The sequence below is a fragment of the Myotis daubentonii genome, chromosome 7 (assembly GCF_963259705.1).
Source record: "Myotis daubentonii chromosome 7, mMyoDau2.1, whole genome shotgun sequence".
Classification (NCBI taxonomy): domain Eukaryota; kingdom Metazoa; phylum Chordata; class Mammalia; order Chiroptera; family Vespertilionidae; genus Myotis; species Myotis daubentonii.
In genome coordinates, this window is record NC_081846.1 from 58,051,035 (window position 1) to 58,078,514 (window position 27,480).

Genomic DNA, 27,480 nt, shown 5'->3' on the forward strand with positions numbered 1-27,480 from the left:
GTGATCACTTTGAAGGCTAATGGATTGTGTGCTTGTATATTCCTGCATTTTACGGATTTTTCAATTTATATTTCTAATAGGGTAAATGTTGATAGATATAACCCACCGGAACATAAACTCTTTGGGGTCCTCAGAATTTGTAAAGTATAAAAGGGGTGATGCTATCAGAAAATTTGAGAACCTGTGTGCTAGAGAATTTAGCACTGATTCTACAGACAAGGGTGATCATTAAAGATGTGTGGGCAGGAAGAACATAATCAGAGTCATGTTAGAAAATTGTTCTGATGGCAGTCTTGAGGATACATTTTGATAGGGATAACACAAAGTTGTGAAGGTGATTTGGTTAGTTGGAATTACACCTCAGGTATGAAGTTATTATGGACTTGGACTATGGAAATAAGAGTATGAATAACAATGGACAGCACAAAAGGAAAGTAAAACTGTCTTTATTATGAACTGAATATGGTTGCTGCTGAAGAGGTGAAAGGAGTAAAGATAACTGAAGTTGGACCTATGTGAGGGAAGAAAGGTCTTGCTTTTCCTACAATTTTAAGCCCAGAAAAAATGATTCCTAACATCTGATGAGGATTCATGAGATGAGCATTGTCCAACAGAAATATAATAAGAGCTACATATGTAATTCTAAATTTCCTTCTAGCTGAATTAAAAATGTAAAAAGGTGAAATTTAATAATATATTTTGTTTAATCCAATATATCTAAATAGTATAATTTTAATATGTAATTAACATAAAAAAGAGTTGGTTTTTTTTAAGGGGGGGTTACTAAGTCTAAAATCCAATGCATATCTTACACTTACAGTGCATATCAATTCAGACTAGTCACATTTCAAGTGCTCTATAGCCACAAGTGGCTCGTTTTAGACACAGCAGCTTTAGACGACTCTTTTGCTTGAGTCAATATGATCAGAACCCTAATGTCGATTTGTCTGTGGTTGAAAAAAAAAATCCTTTCTGAGTTACTTATCCAGAAAGGGATGGCTTTGTATTGAGTCATCTAACTCTCTTACCTCTTTGTGACCTCACTCTGGTACAACATAATTATAGGCACATTCTAAGGGGATGACCCAATAGTGGTGGCTTGCTTACTTGGAACTGATTCTCTGACCTGCCTTTTACAGAGAGAGCCCCTATTGAATGCAGCTAATCAGCCCAGCACATTGACATTGGTTAGTGGAAGGGAAAACATAAAGTTTGAGTAATGTGAAAAGACCATATTAATGGTTTTAAAAGGATATGGCAATCAATGAAGGGGGCAGCCATTTTGGAAGGTAGGGAAAAAAGATAATTTAAGTACTAAAAAAAAACAACTAAGCTCTTGACAGTGGCTGATGAGCTAAGAAACTGCTTTGATATTTCCCATTATTCATGTCCACAGAGCGATCATTATTTTCCCCTATGTGAGACCCGAGCTGTCCCATAATACAGGCACATTGAAGGCACATATGGTAGCATCTCAATAAAGGTCCCTGAACACGTGACTATGTTTATGAAAAAGAATTAACAAAAGAAGAAGGAAGAGAAGGAAAAGAAGAGGCCAAGATTTCCTAATAAGCTGAGGGAGATGAATGTGTCATGCACTTCTTCAGGGAGACTGTAGTTTAGGGAAAAAAAAAAATGCAGTAACAGGATGAAAGATTAGACCTTGATTGTATATAGAAAATTATCATAGTATGCCTCCTCACCATATGCTCATTCCATGGTAAGTTTATATGCCAAAGTGAAATAAGAAAGTAAGATGCATGACATTTGGGTTTTTGGAAAGAATAATAATAAATAAATGAACAAACAAAATAGAAACAGACTCATAGATACAGAGAATAGATCAATGGTTGCCCAGAGGTGAGGAAGGTGAAGGGGCTAGGTGAAAAAGCTGAAGGAATTAAGAAGTACAAATTAGTAGCTGCAAAATGGTCACAAGAATGTAATGTACAGCTTAGAGAAAAGAGTCAATAATATTTTAATGACTATGTATGGTCCCATGTGGGTACTGGAAATATTGGAAGGTTCCCTTTGTAACATATATGATTATCCAACCACTACTCTGTACACTGAAATTAATGCAAAATTATATTGAATGTACTGTAACTGAAAAATAAAGTTAGAAATGAATAATAAAAGAAACCTGCATGATAAAAAAAATTCCCAAACAACCACATCCAAAGATTAGTCATTTTCAAAGTTCAATTATCACACACACTTATTTGCCTTATTGTTTTGGAATGCTATTCTGCAAATGTATCAGATCTTTTTAATCTCAGGTCCCTATTTTTGATTCCCTTGCTTATGTAAGAGTTACTCACCCAGAGTCTGTTTTGCTGATGGGTTATGAACTCCTCGATTATTTGTTGTTGAAGCTTTCTTTTGATTATGAGAACCTAGGTGTCATGATGTAGTGTTGCTATGGTAATGAATATGTACAAATAGAAGATTAAGGGTGGGGGGAGGTTAAATCTTGTGACACATTAGCATGTAAATTTCTTTTCAGCGAAATAAAAAAGTCTCAAATGTACATTTTTCCATGTTATATATGCAAAATATGAAAGATGTTATATCACATCTTGAACCATGCATTTGTATTGTTTACATTAAATAACAGAAGTTAGTCAATATACTCCAAAGAGTATTTTCTTAATAATATTTCATTTAAAATATATTGTATAAGTACCGCGCGCTAACCGATTGCGCCACTGGAGCTCCTCATTTAAAATATATTGGATTAAGATTGAGTTAATTGCCCTAACCAGTTTGGCTCAGTGGATAGAGCGTCGGCCTGCGGACTGAAGGGCCCCAGGTTCGATTCCGGTCAGGGGCATGTACCTTGGTTGCGGGCACATCCCCAGTAGGAGGTGTGCAGGAGGCAGCTGATCGATGTTTCTCTCTCATTGATGTTTCTAACTCTCTATTCCTCTCCCTTCCTCTCTGTAAAAAAATCAATAAAATATATATTTTTTAAAAAGATTGAGTTAATTTCCATGTACGTATGTGTCTATGTATAAATAAGTTATACTTTTAAGTAAAAAATGGGACATGTTGTAAAGATGAAGATCTTTTCTTGGTTGCCATAAAGGTGGCCTTAAGGACTGAAGAATATAGAAATATTTATAATTGCCCGAGAATGTCCTTTATTTTCCAAGCTTCGGTATTATTGATATTGGAAGAAGAACATGCACAAGAGGACAGAGGGAAATGGTTGTTGAAGACCTAGATTAAAATACTCCTACAAATTAAGAACTTGGATTTTTGACATATTAACCTTTTGTTGTTGTGTCACAGAATTTTGCACCCAGAATTCATGATTCTTTCATTGGCTGGCCATATACCGACTGTCAAGGCACTTAACAATTCTTTTGGTGTTTTATACTGTGCTTAAGACAAAGATCTTTGCTACCTGATGAGGATTCATTAGACCAGCACTGCCCAATTGAGATATTATATAAACCACATATGTAATTTAAATTTTTCTAATAGCCACATTAAAAAATAAAAATAAATAGGTGAAACTCATTTAATAATATACATTATTTAACCCAATATGTCCAAAATATTTTTATTCAACAAGTAAAATATATAAATTATTAATGATATATTTTACATTCTAATTTTGTATTATGTTTTTAAATTCCAGCATGTATTTCATACTTACAGCACATGTCAGTTTGAACTAACATGTTTCCAGTGCTCACTATCCACATGTGGCTACTGAAGACCACACCCTGTGGCTAGCAGATTACCATAGGCACAATGCACTGTTAGACTAAGAGGAAAGTGTTGAATTTGTTAAACTATTGAAGTTTTTCAACACCAGAATTCTCTGGAAAAGAACCTTGCTTCCTTGGAAGATCAGAGCTTTCCAACTTGCAGGGATGTTACTATTTTCAAGAGACAAAAAAAATATGTGGGGAGTAAATTCCTGACATTGGTGTTTACTGATGCCTTATGGCTTGGCACAGTGGTCACATTCACTACCCTGTTAATCCCTGTCATGGGTCTGAGAAATAGAGGGTGGAGGAGGTGCAAGTTCCATTTACTTTTGAGGAAGCAGGCCCATAGAGGACTCTACCTCCAGCTCCTTCAGCTCCAAATCTCTCCAGCCAACCATAGATTACCATGTAGGGTACAGTTACCAAATAATGAGCAAGCCAAGTCAGACAAAACATGTGTCCTAGCAATTTGTTGCCTTTTTTTAAAAGCATCTGTTTTGTGGGTGTCTGAAAGGGCTCAGGCTTGTCCCACATCTTTTTTTTTTTTTTTTTTTTCTGTTTACTTGGATCCAGAATAAAATGAGAACAAAGTCTTTTTATGCTTGGGAATGTTTTGATTCAGCCAAGGTGGTGGTGGTGGTGGTGGTGGTGATGGTTGAAATCCTCAGGACTGTCACCATCATGCATCAAAGCCCAACAGTTATCCCCCCCCCCTCCCCCAGCCCCGCACTGCGGGGTCCTTGGATGGTAAAGTCAGTTGTGTATATCACTCCACCATAGGTCTTTCATAGACCTCAGAAAGAACACTTGGTTATTTCCAGCTGAGCTAGGTGAAGAAGCAAGTAATCTCTCTTACTCAAGGCAACTCATTTACATGACAATCACTTTTCAAGGTGCCCCATAACAGTAGAAATAACACCGGTACTGGATTCTTGGCTTTTGGTTGTTGTTGTTATTGAGGTTAAAATACTACCATTCACCTCAGTGTACGCGTAGGATTGAATTTAGGCTAATTGCTATTAATTGGTAACGTTGCCTTTGTATTTTCCATCACAATCCACATGGGGAGCACACCCATTACATAATAAGCTCCAGGGATTTAAACAGCACTTAAACAAGTTTCTAATATATTACTTTAAATCGTCCTTCACCTCCCCTTAAACCTTGTATATGATGTCCGCTCCTCCCCCCCCCCCCCCCCCAATTTTTAATTGCTGAAAACTGTAGCTGCCGGAGATATATTCCATAGGATGAGTCCTCACCCTCATCATCTGGCGCAAGGGGGTCTAGCTTGAGTCGCCATTTCATACAGGGGAGGGCCGCAGGAAATCATCCCGCAAGAGCTGAAGTTTGTGAAACTAAAGCAAAGGGTAGCCAATGCAGTCGAATAATTGGTTATTTCCTGGGCTGAACAGAGAGGGCGCCCTTCCACAGACACGTGCACAGCCCGGACAGGTGGTGGGACAGGCCCGGCGGGAATGCACCGGGGAGTCTCAGGCTCAGTCTAGTTGGAAATCCCGTAGGGCACCGGACTACAAACAAACGCCAAGAGACCTGGACGGGTGGGTCTTCTGTAGCGACCTGCGGAGCGGACCACCAGAAAGCAATTGCTGCAGGGCTTAAGTTTCCTAAAGTCTTAGCAGGGCTTTCCCTGCCGTCCTGACTCCCACCTCCAGGCCAGGGGGCTCCACGCCACCCCACTCCCTTGCTTCCCTCCAGCTCTGGGCGGCCTCTGCCAGCCGGCCCGACAGCGCCAGGCCCCAGGCGGTTCCGAGGGCGCAGGGGGCGGAGGCGCGGCGGGGGCGGGCCCTGGCACCCTCCTCCCCCCACCCCGCTCCCCTCCAGCGCGTCCCTGGGGTCAGTGGCAGGAGCGCCGCGCACCGCCAGCCACGAGGGGCGTGAGATGGGGGAGGCAGAGGAGGGGTGCGCCCTCACGGATTAGAGCCAACCGCGCACTTCCGAAGGCTGCGGGGCTGCGCTTCCCTCCCGCGCCCCGGGAACTTCAAAGCGGCGGGCGCTGCCCCGGCCGCCAGGTCCGCTCTGGGGCCTCGCAGCCCCGCGCGGCCGCCCGGTGGCCATGACCCGAGCGCTCGGCGCTGCGCTCCGCCAGGCTCTGCTGCTCGCCGCGGCCGCCGCGCTCTCCGCAGGTAGGACGGGCGCGGCTGCCCCGCGCTCACGCGGGGGTTGGGGGGGGGGGCGGGTAGGGGGGAGTCGGGGACCGTCCGCGGGCGGGCGCGGTAGTTGAAGAAGGTGCTTGGAGCAAACTGACCTTCCACGGGGCGGAATGGGAAGCGCCTGTTGGATCGAAGGGGCGCGGGCACCTGACGCCTGGCAGGCGTAGGGGCAGACAGGTGTGTTGGGGACGAAGCCACCGAGGGAAGGGGAAAAGCGATAGGAACCGTGTGGGGGGTTGGGTAGTGGGTGAGGTAGGTGACAGATCTGGGGGCAGTTCGCAGCGGAGGAGAGTGTGTTGCTGGGTGTGCGCAGGGCTGGGAGCTGAGTGGCACCAGGAGTTCGCCCTGCAAGTGCCTGGGGGACGCTCTGTGCTGAGCTCCGCGCGGAGCCGAGCCAGGGGATGGGAGGCTGCGGAGAGGTGGGGGCGATTCAGACCGAGTTTGAGGAGGCCAGGGATACCTCAGAAGCCGCTGGTGCCAAGCGATGTAGGCGGGAGTGGGAGCTTAGATCTGCGTGGTTTGCAACACACGTTGCTTTCGAGGTACGATCTTTACCAAGAGTTGCAGGGAAAAAATTCTGGCAAGCGTCCCAGCGTTTATAACAGGTCTGTTTCTTGATAGGCTAAGTAGCCCGAGCTAGAAACCAAACGTTTCTTGATAATGTTTACTAGAAACTGGGGCAAATGCATCTTTGGTAAAAGCGAAGTGTGCTGAGATGAAAAACACATTTAATTCAGAAACTGTTTTCATTATAACATTATCCTGGGTTATGGAGAGCAGGAGCAGGATTCCTTGCTAACTCATTCTTGAAACATTTCAGTCAGACATTTAAGACATTTGCACATAAAAACCTGGTGTATTTTGGTAGAACTGCACTTGGCCCGGAGCTGACTTTGATGCGTTTTTGTTTTCCCAGATGACAATGTGTTTGACGTTAATAGCGATACTCCAGGGTGGGTAGTTTTCCTCTTAGTGACAATTCAGGAGAATGTTGTGAATAGTATGATTGCTGCATGCACAGATTTCAGTGTTTTAGATGGTCTGAGAGAAACACTACATGCATTTAAGTGAAATTTTGATTATTGGGAGGGATTAATTAGGAAAGCAGTTACCCAGAGGTTATCAGGAAAATGATGAGGTAAAGTGAAATATTTTCATTCAGAGGTAGTAAAATCGTAAATAGGGAAAAAACTGACTGCAGAGTCTTTATAAGAAATGGGTGGGAACTCTGCTAACTTGGAAAGAATATTCAAAGTACTGATAGAATTTACAAAAAAAAAATATAGTCTTCCAGATATTTTGACTAGACACCTGTGAAATTGCCTCCGCAGGCTGTCCATTCAGCCTTATTTATTTGGGGAGCTAATAGCTTAGCTGCAGAGGTTTAAAAAAGACTCAATTATCTTTTTATATCTCTTGAAAGGTATGTTTTATTCTATGACAGAATCTTTTAGAGAATTTCAGAGACCCTGGGTATAGCAGCATGGCAAAACAAGCCCTGCTATGTTCTGAAAAAGGAATGGAAACTTTTGACATTGAAATGTACAAAATAGAAAAAAAAAAGAATATCCATTCAAATTTGATTGTTTCCTCAAAACCTGAAGGCTAAGAAAAATGCCTGATGTGGAGATAATGTGTCAATATAGTAGAAAGGTGCTTACCAAACTTGAACTTTACAATGAACTTTTGAACATAAATCATTTTCAAATCTCTTAAAGAAACTTTATCCTTCTTTGTATCCCACAGAAAAAAAAGTCCGTTGCTATTTACATTTTTGATTCTTAATATTTGTGCAAATCTTTGATTATTTGGTAGGGGGATTCAAGGTTATTTATTTATTTATTTATTTAGTTGTTGTTAATCCTCACCCGAGAATATTTTTTCATTGATTTTTAGGGTGAGCGGGAGAGGGAAAGACAGAGAGAGAAGCGTCAATGTGAGAGAAACACATTGATTGGTTGCCTCCTGCAGGAGCCCTCACCAGGGCTCTGGCCGGGGAGGAGCTTGCAACCAAGGTATGTGCCCTTGACCGCAATCAAACCCGGGACCCTTTGGTCCACAGGCCGACACTCTATCTGCTGAGCCAAACCAGCTAGGGCTTATTTATTTATTTAACCTTCTAAGTTGTTTTTTTCATGTGGTTACCTGGTCACTTTTACAAATTACATTGTTAATCATATTGGCCATTTTTGAAAATGTACATGCCATTATTGGCATGTTATATGAGAAGTTGCTTTTGACAAGATGACATAGCAAAACTGCATGACAGAAAACGCCACCTTCCAGTTTGGCTCTGCTGAGCACCAGATCTAGGACCTTAAATATCTAAGGACATTGATAAACCAATAAAACGCCTTTTGCTTTGGCTGTTCTTTGCAGCAGCTCTATCACCTCAGATGTGTCATGCATCAACAGCATAATAGAAACTATTGCTCTTGATGAGAATCTCAGTGGGTAATCACTGATGAGAATTTAGAGAAAATATTTATTGGTCCAGACTGGCTAAAAACTAGGCTCCTCTGACTTACTCTCATTATCTAGTTACTGGGTTTCTTGATGTTTCATAAGAAAGCTCTGCGATAACCTCCCAACAGTTATCCTAGGTACTAAACAAAGAATTGGCAGAAAATGTCTCAAATTATAAGTTGTGCTTTGGATATTACATAGATTCATACCTTCTCCACTAATTTTATGGAATTCCTTCGTCTTCTGGTTGGGAAAGGATTACTAAACTGAAAACTGTTTCATTTAATAACCAGGGTGGGGGTTGGCTTTTCAGATAGTGAGATTCTTACCACACATTCCCCCCCCCCCCGCTCCTCACTACCACCATACACTTCCCACTATACATTTTAAGCTTTGCTGGATTTGAAAGTGAACGCTTTGGATTGACTGGGTTTATAAATGCAAAAGGTATTGTCACCTTTGCCCTTCTTTAAGCACAATCATTTGTTGGTTGATGGACACAAATGTGGCAAGAGGCTCTCTGTTTCCAAGGAACAAACTTCTCTAGCCCAGAAGAAACTCTGTGCAGAAGTCCTTGGGGGCACATTTCTTCACTGACTATAATGCTTCAACCCGTTTTCCAGCCTCAGATGTACGAAGTATAAAACAGAGAGTACCCCGATTCACTATAATCATAGAAAAATAAAGGATTTGTGGTGTGAGAGAGAGAGGAAGAAAAGATGACACCAAATTTTTGACCCAAGCAATGGAAGAATAGACCCTTACGGGGGTTGAGGCCTGGAGACAAGAGGACAGCGGCAGATCTGAAGCCCAGTTTTGGTTATGTTGAGTTTAAAGTGCTTATTAGACATTGAAGTGGAGATATCAAGTACGTAATTGGTTTTATGCACCCAAAGTTTAGGTTATAAGACTGGTCAGAAGATAAAAAATATGGAGCTAAGGGCCCTTATAGATAATCTTAAAATATACATTAAATAGTCACAGGTTTAGCAATCATAGAACACCCAGTTAAATTGAATTTCAGATAAACAACAGACTTTTGATTACAAATATGTTCCAAATGTTACATGGTATATACTTATATTCAAAATTAATTGCTGCTTAATTCTACTTTAATTGGTGTTCTGTATTTTTAACTGGCAATCCAACATTAAAGAGATATTGTGGTGAGATGACCAGCTTCTGATACATGTATTTCCAGCTCTTGCATCAGAAAGAGGAGTATAGACCTATTTCTAGTCCTCATCTCTTAGAACTGCTGTTCTAGCTCTGTTGCTGTCCCATATGCATCTCTGAATGGGTCACTACCAGCTCTTTGCACTATTTCCACTGCTTCTGAGTCAACAGGGAGGGATACCCAGCCTTTCCTAACCTTATATGAGTAGCTTATTAGGAAAGGATGCGTGAAAAAGATAAGAATAACTCTCTAGACTCCCTGCAAATGATTGTTAGTGAAAGAAGTTGGTTTTGCCAGCATTTATTGTCTTTTGAGTGTGATTGTTATTTCCAAATGCATTTTTAGAATACTTTCCTTTTGAATAAACATTTATATGTTTCTCTTATAGAGGAGCTGAGGTCCAGTTTGTTGACTTTTTCTAGGCAGTGCTCGTATCACTTATTGTAAATAAGAGAAGGTTAAGAGGAGAGGTGAATGGATAGGGTCAGGGCTTAGAAGGGCTCGAGCCCCACAGGACCTGATAATCAGACACAGTTCGAGGGTTAAGAGCATGTTCCTACGAGAGCGATTGCAAGCCCTTTGGGAGAGGGGCAGGGATATGTAAATGTCAGCCAGAGGCTGTTTAGCTCCCGCTATAGCTATGCCTTGAGCTGCTAACAAATGACTGGTATTGGCTTTATTTGGTGATCTGTAGGGGAAAGTGTCCTTTAAATGAATAACTGTAGGCCCGGGTCATTAAAAATCTCAAACAGATATGTTCAAATGTAAAGGGTTTATTTTAATAAACATTTAAAATGAGGGCTAATTTTTAAGTATAAATAGAAAAAAGAACTGAAAAGGGGTGGGGAAATGGAAAATTCTAAGAACAAAGATTATACTTTGTATCATTCCTTATCATTTATATATGTGAATTTTTTTCTGGATTTTCCATTGCTTTGGGCTTCTGTGTCTTAAATTTTCCCCAGCTGATATTCAAAATCTCAAGGTTTCTTTTTACATTGCTTAAGAAATTTGGATAATATTAGGATATGTTCATAAGTGATATAGAAATGCTACTTTTGCTAAGGAAACCTAGGAATACCTAGCTACGACCTTGGCTTAGTTGTGCCTAACTCTAGTTTAGAAGGGGTAACTAGGGGACACCTAGAAAAGGGAGGCAAAATAAGGCAAAGTAACTGTTTTGTTACCTGGTGTTTTAATCCTAAATTGCATGGCAGAACTCTAATATACTATCCTTTTTAAACTTTTACTAATTACTAAATAGCCTAAGGATAGAGAAAGGAGGTGTGTGATAAATCAGAATCCAGAATCCTGACACCGATACAGTCAAAAGTTTATGCAGTGCCTGGCAAAATAAAGCCAGCGTACCAGAGCAGGGAACCTCTATCTTTAATACCTGACCTTAGTCCATCCTCTATGGCAGCTCCGAAAAGAGTTCTGGGCGATAAACTCAAGGGTCACTGTTCAGTGAGGGAAAGTCGTGAGTCTGTGGAGAAAGGTGGTTGGGTCTCTTCTATGAGGAAGCAGGTCCTGTTATTCCCAACTTTCTATAAAGAGATGCACAAGAAGGCATCATAAGCATGAGTCCTGTGCTTTTGCACTCTTTGAAAGCTGGATCCTTAAGGCATGTGGGCCTCTTGGTTCCCTGGAATCTGAACAATACAAATCATTATTCCTTTCAATTGGGGATCCAATTAAAAGTAAAAGGGAAGGAGGAGAGAGATTCAAAATGGCAGCAGAGTAGGTGGAAGCTACATGCACCTCCTTTCAGGATCAACCTGGAATTACAACTAAATTACAGAACAATCATACTGAATAACAAACTGAAGACTAGCTGAAGGATTTACAGAAGAAGCCACATTGATATTGGTAGGAAGCGTAGAGACATGAAAGGAGTTGGCCCCGCTCCCACGAGTGGCAGCTGAGGGATATCTCAGCTACAAGAGGGTTTCCCCTGAGAAGTTTGAGGTCTCAACCCCCAGCCCAGAGCATCAGAACAGGGAATAGGCACCCACATAACATCTGGCTGTGAAAATCAGTAGGAATTTTATCCATCAGGGAGGGACAGGAGTCTGCTAGAGACACAGGCACCCTTTTAAAGGGCTAACACACAACAATTTATTCACAGTCACTTAACCAGGGCTGTGGTGAAGGGAGGGTGGAGCAGACTAGAGTCTGTGAAGAGAGTCTGAAGTTTCTGGCTCTGAGGAGAGCCCTGAGGGACAGCCTCCAGGATCCCTGTGCTGAGTCATTCTCCAATACCACAGTCGCCATCGCCATCTTTCTGGGGTGGAACACTCCCCTCTGTGTGGCATTAGCTTGAGGGAATGCAATAGCCCTACCCTCTGGCCTCCCTCTTGCACCACCCTGTGGAGCTCACATTCTACTGAGGAATCAAATGCCTTGGCCAGAATATAGAGGTCTGGGAAGACTCGGGTGTCAGTGACTTAGTTGTGTGGCTTTGGGTTGGGGGCTATTCTCCCACTTTCCTGAGAACCTGACTGGTGCTCCCCCCTCACAGGAGATCCACTAGAACCACTTTCTGGGCTTCCAGCGGACCCACCCTGTGGGTTCTGGCTCCAGCTCAGACGGCCCCGCCCACCTGACTTCTGGTGGCTCCACCCTGCCAAAATCAGGGCAAAATCTGACTGAGTGGTGTGGTTCTGGGGAAGGGGCCACACCACTCATATTTCCCAAAGCCTGACTGGTACCTTCCCATCATGGGACATCCACTAGCCCCATACTCCTGACTCCCGATAACCCCACCCTGCTGAGCTCCATCTCCTCATGGCAGAATCTGGAACAGATTGAGCTGTGTGGCTTTACAATAGGAGCCATTTTTTCCCTTGAACACCTGATCTGAGCAGAGGCCTCCCTTCACATGGCCAAATCGTGGTCTCTTTGGGCATGATAAATTCTGCCAACCTCACCCTGATACCTCCCTGAGACCCTGCTTCACCACAAAGGTGTGAGAGCACCCACTGGGTGGCAGTGACACCACAAGCCAGGCTCCCCAGCACTGCACTAAGTTTGAATTTGTATCAGTCTGGTGAACATCACTTATCCCTGTCAGGTGACTCATTGTGAATGTCTCATAGGCAACTTGAGTACAGCCAGAGGCTCTTTCAGTGACTGAGCCTAACAGGTAGCCAACAGGTGGAAGCAGATGGAGGTGGATCTGGATGCCTTGGGACTTATGCTGACCTCCCAGGCAGGTGCTGGTAAAAGCCAGCCTTGGTATACAGCTTGGTCCTTCCTGAACACACCCAGGCCCAGCAGAGGCAGCTACAAACTGTAGATTGCTTATAGCGCCAAACAAATTGCCAAGGGCCAGTCACAGGCAGCATCATACATTACCTGCACTAGAGTCCCTCTCAAGAGGCCTAGAACCAATAACTCAGTGGCCAGCTTCAGACAACACAGAGAAGGATCCAATAAGCTTCACAAGTAGCATATCCAAAGGGAGATCTCATCAGGCACCAAACCCTGCTGAGTCAAATTCCACTTCATGGTGTCAGCATCTGCACAGTAGGTTGCATGCCATGGTAGGGGTTGAGCCTCACAGTTAGTCAGCCTGAGGGTCTGTCCCATACATGGATGGGCCAGGAGCAATCAAGACTCAATTACAATAAGAGGGCCCACGTAACACACACAGGGGACATTCCTAGAGCACCCAGCACAGGTGATCAAGGTGATTGCACCAATGGAGCCCAGAGTACACCTACTACATAAGGCCTTCCCATGAAGACTGGGAGTCATAGCAAATCTAATACACAGAAAGAAATCCAAAGAGGTAGCCAAAATGGGAGACAAAGAAGCAAGCTCCAAATGAAAGAACAGGATAAATCTCTAGAAAAAGAACTAAATGAAATGGAGGCAAGCAATTTATCAGAGTTCAAAGTAATGATTAAAAGAATGCTGAACAGAATGAAAAAGGACATAGAAACCATAAAAAAAGGACCAGACAGAAATGAAAAATATAATATATGAAATGAAGAATACACTAGAAGTAATAAACAGTAGGTTGGATGAAGCAGAAGATTGAATCAGTGGTTTGGAAGACAAGGTAGAAAAAAACATCCAATCAGAGCAAAGAAAAAGAGATAATAATTTGAAAAAAAAAATGAGGCTAGTTTAAGGGACCTTTGGGGCAACATGAAGTGTAACAACATCTTCATCATAGGGGTACCAGATGGAGAAGAGAGAGAGCAAGGGATTGAGAACCTATTTGAAGAAATAATGACAAAGCTTCCCTAACCTGGTGAAGAAAAAAGACATACAAATCCAAGGATCACAGAGAGTCCCAAACAAGATGAACCCAAAGAGGCCCACACCAAGATGTATTATAATTAAAATGGCAAAGTTAAAGACAAAGATAGAATTTTAAAAGCTGTTAGAGAAAGAGTTGGTTACCTACAAGGAACCCCAGTAAGACTCTCAGCTGATTTCTCAGCAGAAACATTTAAGGCCAGAAGGGATTGGCATGAAATATTCAAAGATATGGAAGCAAGAACCTACAACCAAGACCACTTTACCCTGTAAGGTTACCATTTAAAATTGAAAGAGAAATAAAGAGCTTCTTAGACAAGAAAAAACTAAAGGAGTTTGTTACCACTGAATAAATATTACAAGAAAAGTTAAAGGGCCTGTAATAATAATAATAATAATAATAATAATAATAATAATAATAGCCAAGTAGAGGAACATAGGTAAAAGAATAAAATGGCAATAAGTATATACCTATCAATAATCACTTTAAATGTAAATTGCTTAAATGCTCCAATCAAAAGACACAGGGCAGCTGAATAGATAAGAAAACAAGGCCCACATATATACTGTCTACAAGAGACCCACTTCAGAACAAAAGATACACACATACTAAAAATAAAGGTCTGGAAAAAGATATTTCATGCAAATACAAATAAAAAAAGCTGGGGTAGCAATATTATATCTGACTAAATAGACTTTAAAACAAAAGCTATAGTAAAAGACAAAGAAGAATACTACATTATGATTAAGGGAGGAATCCAACAAGAGGATAAAGTGAAATAAACCAGTCAGAGAAAGACAAGCATCACATGATTTCACTTATATGTGGAATCTAATGAACAATATAAACGGATGAAGAAAAAAGAAGATCCAGAGACATTGAAACATGGAACAGACTGTCATATTTCAGAGGGAAGGTGGGGTAATAGAAAGAGATTAGCCAATGCACTTATAAACACATATGCATAGTCCATGGACAGATAATAGTGTGGGTAAGGCCTGGGGAGGGGATGGAAGTGAGGTGGAGGAGGTCAAAGGGGGGAGAAAAGGGGATATCTGTAATACTTTTAATAATTTAAAAAAAGAAAATAAAAGGTTATAATCCTAAATATTTTTGCACCAACATAGGAGCACCTAAATATGTAAAACAAATGTTGATGGACATAAAGGGAATATGGAGCTTTGTCCATATATAGTCATAGTAGAGGATTTTAACACACCACTGACATCAATGGATAGATCTTTCAGAGAGAAAATCAACCAGGAAACGGTGGCCTTAAATGACATACTAGATCAGATGGATTTAATTTATATCTTCAGATCATTTCACTCCAAAACAGAAGAATATACATTATTTACAAATGCACATGGAACATTTTCTAGGATAGACCACATGTCATGACACAAAACAAGGCTCAACTTTAAGAAGATTGAAATAACATCAAGCATCTTCTTTGACCATAATGGTATGAAACTAGAAATCAATCACAAGATAAACCCCTGAAAAACACACAAAGCATGGAAGCTAAATAACATTACTAAACAATGAATGGGTTAACTGTGAGATCAAGGAATAAATTTTAAAAAATACCCTGAAACAATTGAAAATGAGAAAAAACAACTCAAAATTTATGAAACACAGTGGAAGCACTTCTAAGAGGGAAATTCATACAGGCCTATTTCAAGGAAAAAGAAAAATCTTAAGTAAACAACCTAACTTTACACTTAAAGGAACTTGAAAAGGAACAGCAAACTACACCTTTATAGTCAATATTTGACAAAGGAAGCAAAATCCTACAATGGGGTAAAGACAGTCTATTCAATAAATAGTGTTGGGAAAATGGACAGATATGTGCCAAAAAATGAAACTACCCCACCTTCTAACACCATACACAAAATGAACTCAAAATGGATTAAAAACTTAAATGTTAGACTCAAAACTATTAATATCCTGGAAGAAAAATAGTAAAAATTCTTGGACATTTCTCATAGCAATATTTTTTCTGATATATCTCCTTGGGCAAGGGAAATGAAAGAAAAAATAAACAAATGGACTTCATCACACTTAAAAGTTTTTGCACAGCAAAGCCAACCATCAACAAAATGAAAAAGACAGCCAACTGAATGAAAAAAGATATTTGCTGATACATTTGATAAGGGATTAATATTCAAAATTTATAAAGAACTTATAAAACTCATCACTAAAACAAACAATCCAGTTAAAAAATGGGCAAAGGACCTGAATAGAGATTTCTTCCAAGAGGACATACAGATATCAAATAGACATATGAAAAGATGCTTAATGTCACTAATCATCAGAGAAATTCAAATTAAATTTGCAATGAGATATCACTTCACACCTGTCAGATTGGCTATCATCAATCCTATCTAATAATAGACAAACATGGTAATTAACCATACGTCCACTACGCTTCACATTGGCTAATCATCCAGGATATGCAAATTAACTGCCAACAGAGATGGAGGCCGGCAGCCACGCAGCTGAAGCGAACATGAGGCTTGCTTGCTCCAGTGATGGAGGAAGCCAAGGTTCCCTGCCTGCCGTGGCCCAGCTCTGAGCTCCGGATGCAACAATGTTGCAATTATAGAAGCTAAACAAACCCCAGATACCTGCTTTCAGTGGCAGCGGGCTCAGAGCTGGAGCCGGCTCTCAGCTCCAGTGACAGCTATAGAAGGTAAATAAATCCCAGAATAAAAAAAGAAAAAGAAAGAAAAAGGAGGCTGGGAGCTTCAGTCGCCTGCCAGCCTGAAAACGGCCCTCAGCCCCTCACCCAGACTGACCAGGCACCCCAGTGGGGACCCCCACCCTGAAGGGGGTGTGACCAGCTGCAAACATCCATCAGCCCCTCACCCAGGCTGGCCAGGCACCCAAGCGGGACCCCCACCCTGATCCGGGACACCCTTCAGGGCAAACCAGCTGGCCCCCACCCGTGCACCAGGCCTCTATCCTATATAGTAAAAGGGTAATATGCAAACTGACCCTAACAGCAGAAGGACTGGGAATGACTGGTCACTATGACACACACTGACCACCAGGGGGCAGATGCTCAATGCAGGAGCTGCCCTCTGGTGGTCAGTGTGCTCTCACAGAGGGGAGCTCTGCTCAGCCACAGCCAGGCTGATGGCTGCCAGTACAGCGGTGGTGGTGGGAGCCTCTCCCACCTCCTCAGCAGCGCTAAGGATGTCCGACTGCAGCTTAGGTCTGCTCCCCGCTGGCAAGTGGACATCCCCCGAAGGCTGTCGGGCTGCCAGAGGGATGTCTGATTGCCATCTTAGGCCCAATCCCCCGGGGAGCAGGCCTAAGCCAGCAAGTGGTCACCCCTGAGGGGTCCCAGACTGCAAGAGGGCTGAGGGACCCCCTACTCCCGAGTGCACAAATTTTTGTCCACCGGGCCTCCAGTATATGTATAAAACTCAGCTATGCTTTATATATATATATATATATATATATATATATATATATATATAACCCTAATATGCAAATAGACCGAATGGAGGAACAACTGGTCACTGTGATGTGCACTGACCACCAGGGGGCATGCGCGAAACATGGCAGGCATCGGCAGCAGGAGGTAGAGCACAAAACATGGCAGGTGTTGGCCGCAGCGGGATGGTGGAGAAGGTGAGCAGGGGCACCAGACCATGGCGGGGCACCGGTTGCTGTCTTCAGAATGAGCCTCTGATGGTTACTGAAAATTCTTTGTTCCTGTGTGCCATGGTCTCGCCCAGCGCTTGCACCTGCTGACAGCGCTGAGTGATCGGGGCTGGCGCTGAGTGCCAGCAGCAGGTGCAAGTGGTGGCTGCTGGCCCCGATTGCCCCGAGGGCTTTTCCACCTCTCCCTGCTTCTGAGAGGCGATCGGAGCAGTAGCCACAGCTTGTACCCACTGCTGGCACTGGCCCCAATCACTCTGAGCCCTCAGCGGGTGTGAATGGGGCCAGTGCCATCAGCACCTGGGAGCCGTGGCTGTGGGAGCGGGGCTGCTGGCAGACAGGGTGCGGGGGGCCGCAGTGGAAGGGGCCAGACGGGGGCATGGAGGATGGGCCGAGACCTGCCCCTGTGCCCACTACAGCCTTGTGACCCACGGTTCCTCTCAAGGTGCACAAATTCATTCACTGGGCCCATAGTAAATCAATAAATAAGTGTTGGCGAAGGTATGGAGAAAAAGGAACCCTTGTGCACTGTTGGTGAGAATGCAGATTGGTGCAGCCACTGTGGAAAGCAGTATGGAGCTTCGTCCAAAAATTAAAACTGGAACTGCCTTGTTACCCAGAAATTCTACTTCTGGGAATATAGCTGAACAAATCTGAAATATTAATTCAAAAGTATATATGCACCCCTATGTTTATTGCAATGTTATATACAATAGCCAATATTTGGAAGCAGCCCAAGTGTTCATCAGTAGATGAGTGGATAAAAAAGCTGTGGTACATTTACACAACAGAGTACTACTTGGTGTGAATAAGAGGGAAATGTTACCCTTTGCTACAGCATGGATGGACCTACGAGCATTATGCTAGGCCACTTAGAGTAAGACAAGTACATGATTTCACACATATGTGGAATCCAATGAACAAAATTAACTAATAAGCAAAATAGAGACAAACTCATAGAGAGCAGGCTGACAGCTACTGGGGGCAGGTGAGGCTAGGTGGGGAACAATGGAGGGATTGACTAAAAAATAAAAAAAGAAAGAAAATTCATGGACATGTACCACAGTGTGGTGATTGGGGGAAATAAAGGTTTGGGGTAAGTGGAGGTGGGTACAGGAGGGATAAATGGTGATGGAAGGATACTTTATTTCGAGTGGTGAACATAGAATATAGAGTACTGATTTGTTGCGGAATTGTGCACCTGGAACCTGTATAACTTTGTTAACCAGAGTCTCCTCAATAAATTTAGTAAAAAGGGATAAACAAAACAAAAGGAAAAGCTAGCAAGGAGGTGAATAGATAAAGAATACTTTTTTTCCATAGAAGCCAAAACTCAGCTATTCTCAGGGGATGTTCCCGTGCGTTCTCACATGGCTCTTGACTTCATCTACTTTGATTGGCCAACCAGGCTAACAAGGTTATGCTCTGCCCTGATTCTTCCCTTTTTCTCCTCTGGACTAACTCCCTGTTCCTGTTGTTTTCTTCTTTTTTTCTTTTTGTTGTTGTTATTGTAGGTATGTGAAGATACTGTTTCTTTGGAACTGTTTTAAATTAATCCCCTCAAGAATTCATGGGTGAATCATTTAGTATGACTCAAGAACTTGGCTTATTATTTTTTAAAACAATTTAAATGTGCCTGTGACTTAAGCATCCCAAATTAGATCAATCTACTTTTTCATTAAACTTTTCACATCAAGAAAATGATTAGTATATTCTAATTTTGAAAGTGAAATACATTTTTTCCTGATCTGTTTTACCATTCTTATCTCATGACAAGGTAAAATGACAAAGATAGATGCCATATCTCTGTATGTTGATTAAATTTCTTAGAAATTTTTGTTCAAAGCCATAATTGATTGAAATAAATACTCTGTGGTCAAAAACAGGATTAGAAAACAACCTAATCCACCCAGATCTGGACTATGATCATTTCATTATTTTAAATTTATCTTTATTGTTGAAAGTATTATAGTTGCCCCATTTTATCCTCCCATTGACCCTCTCCACCCCACTCCCACCCCCGCCCCAGGTCTTCACCGCACTATTCTCTGTCCATAGATTATACACATATGCATATCAGTTCTTTGGTTAATGTTTATTTTAATGCAAAATGTTTAGTTTCATAAATGCATGCTTATCCAAGAGATGTTAACTCAGAGGGTCATAATCTAGATTAACACAGCTTTAAAGAACCAGATTCATAAGTGGTGCTATGTTGTGTTTTCAACTTGAAGATGGACCAATAGAAATTATTATTATAAAATCATTACACTAAAGTGGGCACTGTCAAGAGGTGAAGTGGGAAGAGTGAAAAGAACCTAAACAGAGCATCCAAGAGGTCTGAGACAATATCGAGTGGTATAGCTTATATGTAAGTGTAATCCTAGGTGGATGTAATAAAAAATATTCTAAAAGGTATTGGTTAATAATTTCCCAAATACAATGAAAGATATCAAATTAGTGGAATAGAAATAGACTCATACATATATGATCAATTGTTCTTTTTATTTTAAAAAAAGAAATAAAGGCAACTTAATAAAGTATAGTCTTTTTACCAAATGATGCTGGAACAGGAAAAAATAAACCTAAAAACGTGCCTTGCACGTCTATAATTGTTAATTCAGAATGACTCATAGGCAAAAAAATCTAATAACTATAAAAACTTTAATAAAAAACACAGAAGAAAATCTTTTGATCTTGGGTTAAGAAACATTTCTTAGATGACAGTACCAAAAGCATATTCCATAAAAGAAAATATTGATGTATTGGACTTCATCAAAAATAAAAACTTCTATTTTTTGAAAGATGGTGTTAAGAGAATGAAAAGACAAGCTGTGGGCTGGAAGATAGTATATGCAAAACACATATTAGACAAAGCACTGAATCAGAATACATAAAAGATTCTCAGAACTGAATGAGAAAAACAACCCAAAAGAAGTGTGCAAAGCAATAGGCATATGAAAAGATCCTTATCATTACTAATCATCAGACAAATGCAGATTAAAACCATGATGAGATATTACCTCATACCTGTATGGCTATTATCAGTAAATCAACAAACAATAAGTGTTGATGAGAATGTAGAGAAAAGTGAACCCTTGTACACTATTGGGAATGCAGATTGATGAAACCACTATACAACACATTATGGAGTTTCCTAAGAAAAATAAAAAATAGAAGTACTTTATGATCCAGCAATTCCATTTCTGAGTATATATATCCAAAGAAACATAAAACACTAATTTGAAAATATATATGCACCACTGTGTTCAAAGGTGCATTACTTATAAGAGCCAAGCTATGGAAGCAACCCAAGTGTCCATCAATAGACAAGTGAATAAAGAAGACGTACATTTATCCAGTGGAATATTACTCAGCCTTAAAAATGAGTGAAATTTTACCATTTAGAACAACATGGATGGACCTGGAGAGTATTATGCTAAGTTAAATAAATCAGTCAGAGAAAGACAAATACCATATGGTTTTACATATGTAGAATCTGAAGAACAAAATGAACAAATAAGACAGAAACTAACTTAGAGATACAGAGAACAAATCAAGGGTTGCCAGATTGGAGGGAGGTTGGGGGAATGGGTGAAATGCAAACGGATTAAGAAATACAAATTGGTGGTTGCAAAATAGTCATGGGGATGTAAGGTGCAACATAGGAAATATAGCGAATAATATTGTAATTACTATGTATGGTGCCGGATAGGTACTAGAATTATTGGGGGGATCACTTTGTAAATTACATAAATGTCTAACTACTGTGCTATACACCTGAAAATAACATTGAATATAAACTATAATTGGAAAAAATAGTGCTGAATAAAAAGGGGGGAAAAAAGAATTGGACAAAATATTTGAGCAGATAAAGAAAATACATGAATGGAAAAAAGAACACCCAAAATGCTCAATATTATTACACATTAAGGAAATGCTTATTAAAACCACAGTGACATGCTATTGCACACCTATCTGAATAGCTAAAACAGAATGCAAATAATCCCCCAACAACAAACAAGCAAACAAAAAACAAAGTTAACAATACCAAGTGCTGACAGGAATGCTAAGTAATAGGAATTCTCATACATAACCTGTGGCCTATAAAATGGTACAGCCACTTTAGAAAACATAAATACACACTTTCTGTCAAACCTAGAAATCCCACACCTAGGTTTTTAATGAGGAGAAATGGAACTTATCCTATATAATAAAGAGCTAATATGCAAATGGTCATCAAGCCCTCATGCCCTCGTGCACTCGTGTCTCGCGCTCTTGTGCCGGGGCCAGGGGACCTGAGGCCAGGCTGGGGTCCTGAGGCTGTGCCCCTCACCCCTCACCCCAGTGCCAGGGCCGGGGGACTTGATGCCGGGCCTGGGGACCTGAGGCTGTGCTCCCCACTCTGGCACCAGGGCCAAGGGACCTGAAGCTGCACCCCCAGTCTGGTGGGTCTTGACAGGGGGCCTGGGGCTGTGCCTCCCACCCTGCAGGGCTTGACAGGGTGGGGCTGGCCAGGTCTGGGTCTCACGCGATTTTGAGGTGCACACAATGGGTGGGGACTTGACTCTGTTCCTGCGGCATGCCCCAGACTCTGATAGGAGGGAGATTTTCATATACATTTTACTAATTTTCTTTCATCTCTGACACTTCTATTATAGAGAAAGGGCAAATAGTAATATTAAAATATTTCCTCTAATTAACTCCCTTTTAATGTGCCCAAATTTCATGCACCAGGCCACTAGTTTCATATAAAATCTGTATGTCATTATTTGTTACAGGTTTATTCTTAATCCACAAAACCTGGGGATTAAGAATAAACATTCTTTATCTAGTATATGGATCAACAAACTGTTGTACATTCATGCAATGAACTACTGATGTATGCAACAACATGAATGAATCTCAAATACCTTAAGGCAATGATGGGAGTCGGAATCAACAGGCTGCATTCATTTCTCATTTTGGAGAAGGGAAACCTATGGAAACAGAAAACATCATTGCCTGCCAGGAGCAGTAGGAGTTGTCTAAAAGGGTGTATGAGAAAATTTTGGGGGAGAGGTGATTGAACTGCAGCTGTCAAATCTCATAAGACTATATACTAAAAAGGATGAATGTTATCATATGTAAATTATATTTCAACTAGAGGCCTGGTGCACAAAATTTGTACACTTGGGGGGGGTGTCCCTCAGTCTGTCCTGCGCCCTCTCGCAGTCTGGGAGCCCTCGGGGGATGTCTGACTGGCAGCTTAGGTCCGCTCCCACCACCGCCGCTGCTCTCGCCAGCTGTGAGCCCAGTTTCTGGCCTAGTGGTTCTCCTCCTGTGAGAGTGCACTGACCACTAGGGCGTAGCTCCTGCATTGAGTGTCTGCCCCCTGGTGGTCAGTGTGTGTCATAGTGACCAGATGCCCTACCTCACACCATATATAAAAAATAACTCAAAATAGATCAGTCCAGGCCAGTCGATTTGCATATTATGCTTTAATAATATAGGATAAACTTGACCTCCTCCCCAAATTGGAGTGCATGTGTGTGAACTAAGTCTTATATAAATCAGGAAGTCAACAGATAATGTTTCAAATTGGTTTATCAAGAACAGCAGTATATTTTTAGAGGTAATGTCTTAAGATAGCAGTTCTCAACCTGTGGGTTGCGAACAATGAAGATACATCCTGCATATCAGATATTTACATTACGATTCATAACAGTAGCAAAATTACAGTTATGAAGTAGCAACGAAAATAATTTTATGGTTGGGAGTTACCACAACTTGAGGAACTGTATTAAAGGGTCGTGGCATTAGGAAGGTTGAGAACCACTGTCTTAAGATAATGTCCTAAAGAATAACAACAAAAATAGTTAAAAATGGGTGCTTCTGGGAAGTGAGACTGGGTAGATGTAGGTCACTAGACAGATGCTTTACATTGTCATTCTTTCTATACTATATTTTTTATCATGTGCATTTGTGATATTGATTAAACAAACAAATAAAAGTATTATAAAATTAAAAATATTTCATTTACTTTTGTTGTACAAGTTCTATATAAGTAAGCAAGCAAAATGTGTTCTGTGTATATAATCCTCAATCTGTAAAATGTCATCAAGTAGATAGAAATGAAACAAAATAGGATGTTAGGCTGTGTTTTATTCATGGGAGTGGTAATTTCTTCTCTTAGCAAAGGAAATTATAACTGAGGGACATTATCCATACATAGATAAAGCCCTTTGCAAATGCAGCATTACTCACCTGCTCTTTTAGGTTAAAGCATTTGGTTAAACTTGAAAGGTCATTTATCACCTAAAAGGGAGCACTTATGGGCTGTTTGGGCCCTTTTAGCTGGTTTACTATAGCATTAAGCTTGCTTATGGAGAGTTTTGCTTGCATCTGCAGTCTATACACAAGCTCATTAATGCATTAAGAAACCTCATTTTGCTGAGTCAGGTTAGAGGTATCCCTTGTTCAGTACAGTGTCATGCACACTGTGGGCAATCAGCATTTTTTTATTGTCTTTTTCACAGTCAGGGAAAGTCACTATGCCTGTTTTGACTCAATTCCAAGACAGATTACAAGATGACATGAAAGGTTATGGAAAGGTCATCAGGCTAGGCTAGTCTGTTGGTTTTGGTCCTCAAGGTCAGGTCATTTTCCAGTGTAGTGTGGGAGTCATACTGTGATACTCATGAATTTTCAGGGTCAGCCCTGCTTTCAAACATGCTAGCCTCTTTTCAGACTACAGATTCCAATTTTGAAAGAGCAAGAAGTGACTTTAACAAAATAATGTTGCCATTAGTTTCTGATCATTGCATTTATATGCATTCATTATATGAAATTAGGGAAAAGTGTTGAAAAATGTAAAAATCATATTTAGTTTCATACCTCAGAGATAGCCACTATTAATATTTTGGTATATTTCCTTCTAGTTTTTTATTTCTATACATATATATGTTACATATATGTAAATTGAGATTATATCATGGGTGTTCTATGATCCTACTTTTTTCATATTTATAGTGAACAATTTCCACTCTAATTAAATATTATTAAAAACAGGATATTATGCCATCATATGGATTTTCAAAATTTATTTAAATGCGTTGTTGATCTGGGGACATTAAGGTTATTTTCATTTTTTATTTTTGTGAATAATAACTCTGCAATGGAAATTTGAAATAAAATTTTATCTTTTGATTATTTAATATAGAGGAAGTAGCAATATGATCCAATGATCATAAATATTTTTAGGACTCTTGAGACAAATATGTAACATTGTACTCTGAGAAGTTTATACTAACTGATACTCCACCATCTGTGTATAAAGTGAAATTTAATTGATTCTCCCCTGCCATTTCTAGGTGTTGCAATTTCCAGTTTGGCAAATGAAAATTATGTCTTTCTATTAATTTTCTGTTTTATTAATAAAATTAAAGTTTTTCATGTTTATTGACAATTTTCCTTTCTTTGTTCATCTACTTTGTACATTTTTCTGTTGACAGATTTGTCTTTTCCAAATTTATTTGTCAAATTCAAGAGGTGACTGAGAAGCAAAAAGAAGTGTAGTAACCAATATGAAAGTTAATAGCTTAGAAGCTCCTATTCTTTGATCATGCTCAAATGCCAAAGTTGTGTTTGTTTTTATTTTTTAAACAAAAATGTTTGTTTGTTTGGAGGTGCTGATTTTATCACTTTAGTGTGGCAGTGTCATTATAGAAGAAAAAGTTCATCAAAGCTGTAAAGGAGTGTCAGAAACATGGAAAGTTATTTTTAAGGAGTGTGGTTTGGGCTTTGAATGTTGAACTCTCAACAGCTCATAATTTGTAATAGCAGGAGCTTAATTTTTAGGTGTTTTGTTTTTAAACATCTACTGTGTGTCTAAAATATCTTTTAATCACATAAAAATCCTGTGAGATAGGAATCGTTATCTGTGCTTCATCACTGCATAATTGGATTCAGAGAGGTGGAGTCACTTTCCGAGCCACACAGCTGGTCTAGCTACAGAAGTGAAGTCTCCAAAGCAACAGGATTCTTGCTGAATTCCAGCAAGATTAAACTCGATTGAACAGAGTTACTAAGATAAGGTTGTTTGTTGCTGTTGTTTTTTGTTCTCACCTGCCTTTGACTTGCCTTTTGTTCAGTCTAATATGAATCTTTGAGAATTCTCTGAGGTCCTCCAATTTCCTTTTTGTAATTCTTCACTTTTACGTCCTGAAATGTATTTATGTTGCTGAAAAAAAAAAGCAGTTATTTTGTTTAATAATGCTTTGATAAAGAAAGGAAAGTACAATTCTAGGAAAGCCCTTTAACCCACTTTCTAAAGCAGCTATGATATATATATTACAGGTCCGATGCATGAAATTCATGCAAGAGTAGGCCTTCCTTCCCCTGGCTGGCTACCAGCACCACTTCCCTCTGGCACCCAGGACCCAGGCTTCCCATGCAGCCCTGGCTTCGCCCAGAAGATTGTCTGGAAGGACGTCTGGTCTAATTAGCATATTATGCCATATATATATATGGAGAGTTTTGCTTGCATCTGCAGTCTATACACAGTCTATATATTAGAGGCCCGGTGCACAAAAATTTGTGCACTCGGGGGAAGGGGGGGGTCCCTCAGACCGGCCTGTGCCCTCTTGCAGTATGGGACCCCTCGGGAGATAACGACCTGCTGGCTTAGGCCTGCTCCCAGGTGGCAGAGGGCAGGCCCAATCTCTAGGTGCAGCCCCTGGTCTGGCTCAGAGCAGGGCCGATTGGGGAGTTGGGGTGCCTTCCCCTGTCATGCACAGAGCAGGGCAGATTGGGAGGTTGCGATGCCACTCTCAGTCACTCTCAGGGTAGGGCCAATTGGGGGGTTGGGGCACCACCCCCTGTCACACTCAAGGCTGTGTCGATGGGGAGGTTGCGGTGCCACCCACTGTCATGCACAGAGCAGGGCCCATCAGGGGGGTTGGGGCTCTATACCCTGTCATGCACAGAGCAGGGTCAATCAGGGGGTTGGGGAGCTCCCCCCAGTCATGCACAGAGCAGGGCCCATCAGGGAGTTGAGGAGCTCCCCCCTGTCACTCACAGAGTAGGGCCGATAGGGGAGTTGGGGCACCGCCCCCTGTCACACTCAGGGTAGGGCCGATCAGGGGGTTGGGGCGCCGCCACTGTCACACTCAGGGCAGGGCCGATGGGGAGGTTATGACTCTACCCCATCACACACAGAGCAGGGCCCGTGGGGGGGGGGTGTGTGTGTGGCCCCGCCCCCTGTCACACACAGAGCTGCAGGGTGATCAGGGGGTTTGGGCGCTGCCCCCTGTCACGCTGATCCTGGTGCAGGGAGGCCTCGCGGCTCCGCTGATCCCAGTGCTGGGAGGCATATTACCCTTTTACTGTATAGAATAGAGGCCTGGTGCATGGGTGGGGCTGGCTGGTTTGCCCTGAAGGGTGTCCTGGATCAGGGTGGGGGTCCCCACTGGGGTGCCTGGCCAGTCTGACTGAGGGGATGAGGGCTGTTTTCAGGCTGGGACTGAAGCTCCCAACCGCTCCGTTCCATTTTTTCTTTTTTTTTTTTTTTTATTCTGGGCCAGCTTTAGCTCTGAGGCCTCGGCTGCTGAAAACAGGTTTCTGGCCTTTGTTTACTGTTTGTATTTGATACAATGTTGCGGTTCGGCTGGCTGAAGCTCCGCTGAATAAAGCAGGTTTCTGGGGTTTTTTTAGCTTCTTTATTCGCAACATAGTTGCTGAGAGTTGCAGCTGAGAGGCCGGCAAGTCAGGCGGGGAACGTTGGAGTTCTCTGTCACTGAAGCAAGCAAGCCTCCCTGTTCGCATCAGCCGTCATCTTGGCTGCCAGTTAATTTGCATATCTCGGCCCTACTCTGTGAGTGACAGGTGGATTAGCCAATGGGAAGGGTAGTGGAGTGACAGTAATTACCATGTTTCTTTTTTATTAGATTATATATATATATATATATATATATATATATATATATATATATATATACTAAAGTTATAGATGGAAAAATT

General features: G+C 41.4%; 1 protein-coding gene across 6 annotated transcripts in view; it reads left to right on the forward strand.

Moving 5' to 3' along the window:
* Positions 1–5,575: 5,575 nt before the first annotated feature.
* The window catches only part of ACVR1C (activin A receptor type 1C), a 90,808-nt gene continuing 68,903 nt past the window's right edge, over positions 5,576–27,480 (forward strand). For 4 of the 6 annotated variants that reach the window (XM_059704388.1, XM_059704395.1, XM_059704394.1 and 1 more), the window contains exon 1: positions 5,576–5,869. In XM_059704388.1, the coding sequence (XP_059560371.1) occupies positions 5,800–5,869 (70 nt within the window). In that variant the 5' untranslated portion in view covers positions 5,576–5,799. Of the gene's footprint in view, positions 5,870–5,994; positions 6,074–6,812; positions 6,850–27,480 lie in introns of those variants that run through there. The other 2 variants (XM_059704389.1, XM_059704390.1) reach the window with 2 other exon arrangements.